The 4,177-nt window shown below is 54.4% G+C and overlaps 1 protein-coding gene across 1 annotated transcript; it reads right to left on the bottom strand.

The window, feature by feature from the left end:
* Nucleotides 1-536: 536 nt before the first annotated feature.
* Nucleotides 537-2,091, bottom strand: UCRPA7_4977 (hypothetical protein; the record flags this gene model as incomplete). The annotated part of the gene is made up of 3 exons (XM_007917526.1): nucleotides 537-818; nucleotides 942-1,614; nucleotides 1,862-2,091. The coding sequence occupies 3 exons, from the start codon at nucleotides 2,089-2,091 to the stop codon at nucleotides 537-539; spliced, it is 1,185 nt and encodes a 394-aa protein (XP_007915717.1).
* Nucleotides 2,092-4,177: the final 2,086 nt, after the last annotated feature.

Raw genomic sequence — 4,177 nt, 5'->3', positions numbered from 1 at the left:
AGCTCAATCTTGGTTACCTCAACGCGCAACCTGACGTAGGCGGCCTTATCGAACAGATAATCGATCTCACCGATATTGTCCGTTCATTTCAACATCTCGCCACTGCGGAGCAACAGGGTCCCTCAGTTTTCCTCAAGTTTCGACCAGCAAGCGACCTGCTGCGAATGTGTGCGCAATGCGGCAATGTGGTACAGTGGCCCGCCTCTGCTTCCATCTCGCCGTTCACCCATCCCCTCATTGTCAGGGGTAGACGACCATGTGCGTCGATCTGCCCTCCATGCAATCCTTCGTCATCCATCATCGAGCTTGTTAGTATCGTCTGCGGTAAGCTTTGCGCACGACCGGCCAATCTAGAGAGTGTTCTCCTTTCGAGCCCGACAGCGGAGCGTCCTATGATGAACCTGCACAGCGGATGCCGCGTCGGGGCATCCGCCATGGTATACGCCATATCCACCACCAAGCTCCTCCTCGTCGTCATCGCCATTGTCTCCATCCGTGTCGCTGCTTCCACCAACATCACCAAGGTCGACCGGGCTCTACCGCGTCGGACGTCGATACTTGTGCTTTATTAGGATGGCCGGATCGCTGACAGGGTCGAGGGGTGTTGTCTCGGCGGGCGGTGCATCTCCAAAGCTCTTCTCGATGTCGCGGACCAGCTCCTGGAGGTGGGAGATGGGCAGACGGACCGTCTGCTTGAGGCGCGCTATGCTGGCGTGGCTGTCCATGTTGGCAAAGTCTTCGAGCGCAAAGGAAATATCGGTCTGACCGTCGTTGCCGTCGATGTCGCTGCAGCACATGCGGCCGTCTTTCTGCACGAACTGCGGAGTGTCTGTCAGTAAGGCGAAGACACTCGATCCAAACAGTGACAAGGTGATGAAGAGAGGGTCAGAGAGGCTTGAGAGAATGGGAAACACTCTGGCGGAAGGACGCAATGGACATACCTTGTCGACCACCGTCGTAGCCTCAAGCGCCCTTTGGTTAGAGGAGGCGCTCTTCTCCGACAGCATAGGGGCCATGGCAGCAACGCGGACGTCGCCTCCCACCAACACCTGGTTGGGCGAGACGTGGTGCATCTTGAGGACCAACACCTTGCGCAGCGCAGGGTACAGCCCGAGGAGGTAGGCTTCAGCCTCCTCTAGCACGGCGTCCCAGGACTGCGACAGGGCGACTAGGCAGATGACGGTTGGGCACTTTGCTGGGTGCTGGGTGAAGGAGCCGTCGGGGCTCTTGAAGGAGCCGCTGGCGAGCTTGACGGCGCCTGGGCCCATGAGCCTGACGTCTGCCAGGAATGCACGGAGCTCGTTCCGGTCGTGCTGCTGCCGTTTCTCCTTGTTGTCCTCATGCCCATGCTCTGAAATCTGATCCTTGGCTGTGGTGACAAGACCATTCATATCCCCGCCGAGTTCGTGGCTTCGACAATGGCCTGCTGCTGCTGCTGCTGTTTCTGCTGCTGAAGCTTCTAGCTGGTCGGCTTCTAGCTGGTCGGCTTCTAGCTGGTCGGCTACTTTGCTGAGGCCTGACTCGAGCAATTTCTGGAGCAGGATGCCTGTACGTGCATGAGCGCCACTTTCAAGCATGATGGTGAGGATCTCTGAATCGGTGTTGTAGTCGTATCTATTGGCAAAGGAAGAAAAGCTCGGTCAGTGAAATGGGACAAAAGGAAGCAGTGGTAATTAGTAAAAGAGGTAGCTTGTAGAGGGGGATGGAGGTGTGTCGCCCATCACTACCACCGCATGCACAGAGTGCAGTGAGAAGAAAGAAGTGCAGGCAAGGGCTATTCATGCTATGCTATGCTGGGCCAGGTCGGGCCAGACTGTGGTGTGCGGTGGTGTGGTGTGGTGTAGTGTGCTGTTGAACTCACCTGATTCTCTGTGCTTCAAAGACAAGAGGAAGAGTGGCTTTATCAAAAGCCACACGGGGAATCCTGAAGGAGACATTCCAGTCAGAGGAATCGGAGGCAAGCTGCCGCAGGTGGTCCATCAGGCCTGTGAGGACGTGACCATCGTGGCCCTGCCCATCTCCAACACCACCGACACCACCACCATCAGCATGCCGTTTGGGAACTGCAGCAAGTGCGCCAGCTACATCCATCGCGGGATCCTTGACTTTTTGCCCGTGGAGGCCCCGTTTGGAGGCACGTGTCGATGCGAGCCGGTAAGAGTTGGTGCGAGTTGAAACCAGGGCCTGGGGGATGAATGGCAAACGAGAAGAGAGAGAGAGAATGAGTGTGGCGACTGGCAGCTGTCTTTTGTGTGAAGCTGGACAAGACAGCCAGTCGTTCATATTTGTTTGTTGTTGTGGTGGACGAGAAGGTGAGCAGCTGCAAAGAAAACAGACAACAGACACCAGACAACCCCCGGCGCAGACACAGGAGGGTGAACTCTCAAAAGGACCGATGTTTATCCGGCACAGCGCAGCAGGCCAGGCCAGGCCAGGGCATGAGTTACCTTAGTTGTCCGCGCTCACCCGACAGTTGGAGTGCAGACCCTTAGAATAGGTAGGTAGGTCGATACCTGAGGTAGACATGCGAGGTGAGCTTGTACGAGACCTTGTTGCTAGCGCGGTGGAGAGCCGCGCCCACCTCAGCCCTTCAGCCCTATGCACCTGCATACCCACCTAATCTCGAGCTAGTGTAGCTCCCTAGCGTGCATGTTTGTGGGGGTGCTAACATACGATGTTGCGGGAGATCTACACTACCAAAAGCCCGTTACATCTGCTCCACCTGCAAACCCCGACCCCGACCCCGATGCCGATGCCGATGCCGATGCCGATGCCGATGCCGACCATACCTATCGGCCGAGTAAATATGGAGGATGAGACTTCTACTCTAGGTGGAATCGGTGGGAAAACGGGCAAGCTATACTAAAGATCACCTAATACAAGGGCGTCAAGTGTATCATCGCCGATTGATGAATGCCCTTGGAATTCGAGGCGCCGAGGAGCTTTTGCCAGATCAGTTGAACACCTTGCTTGATTGACAGCCTAACTCATAAAAGCATTCGCTTGAAGGGAACGTCACACTAGCTACAAGAAGATAGCAGTCAATACACTTGACTCGCTGTCGCTCTCAAATTGACTGTTCTTGAAAAGGGTTACATCGAGTGAAACAAGCGTGGCTACCTCTGGAAAGTCAGGCAATGTCTGCGAAGCTATTCGGTGATTAGAGGACTACTGGAACCATCACAGCTATGAATGCATGCAGCCTGCAGCCTGCAGTGTATTTGAGGTTGATTTGCAGCACGGAATCAGGGCATGGGGTCATGAAGCGGCAGCCAAGGTACTCGGAATCGTGGGACGCGCTAGCTTCGCAGGCATTAGAGGTCGTCTACTTAGGGTGCTTGAGAGCACCCACTGTGGTTGGTTACCAATTAAAACCTCGCTTCAGGGGTGTGCACCCACTTAGCTACCCCCCGCGAGATTTTTCTACCCCCCGCGAGCTGCAGCCCCCCCCTCACCGCATTCATCGCGCTCAGCCTAGGCAGATATAGAGACTGCCTAAACTAAAATGTCGGCAGCCGTCTCAAATTCAAATTACTGTAGCACTGCGAGACGATATCGGATTAGCGCCTAGTCATTACACTACTTAAAGTGCACGGTAAAGGAGAGCCTGAGGTGAGGTGTAAAGTATAAGTGAGTGGGCATCGGCGGGGCGGAGCGGGGCGGGGCGCCGCGGGCACTTCCAACAGTGGAATTCAGATCGAAATACAGCTTGTGCAAAACTGATCGCGAAATGACGCTATCCGCTTTACCATTCATGAGGTGTCGCGCTTCTATCGTCGGGTTCACAATCTTCTCCAATCATAGCTAGCACTATCACTGCGGCGGAGTCGACGAGGCTCTTACTATATAGCTGAACACTGCCACCACCAGGGGACAATCTCTTGGTTGTACAAAGGCAACACAGAACTCGGTGACACAACTGCTCAAGATCCGATTCGCCTGTAAGTATTTATACTTTTATTATTGGTGGTTACACAAAAGGACGTAACTTTCTCTTGGAAAAGGCTTTTAACTATCGGCTGTCCTCTGTCTACGCGCGTAGTATCTCGTCTGTTTCTGTATTTCAAGGGGCTCATCCTTCTAGAAAATCTCGGCACCTGCACTTCTCTCAGGTTTTTTGGCCCCATATATCAGTTACCTTACCATTTGGCTGTCGTTTCTTGACTCCACCTGGTTT

The sequence above is a fragment of the Phaeoacremonium minimum genome (assembly GCF_000392275.1).
Source record: "Phaeoacremonium minimum UCRPA7 unplaced genomic scaffold PA7_03_scaffold_377, whole genome shotgun sequence".
NCBI lineage: Eukaryota > Fungi > Ascomycota > Sordariomycetes > Togniniales > Togniniaceae > Phaeoacremonium > Phaeoacremonium minimum.
Note: the sequence above shows the minus strand (reverse complement) of the source record. Positions and strands in the feature narration are given on the sequence as shown.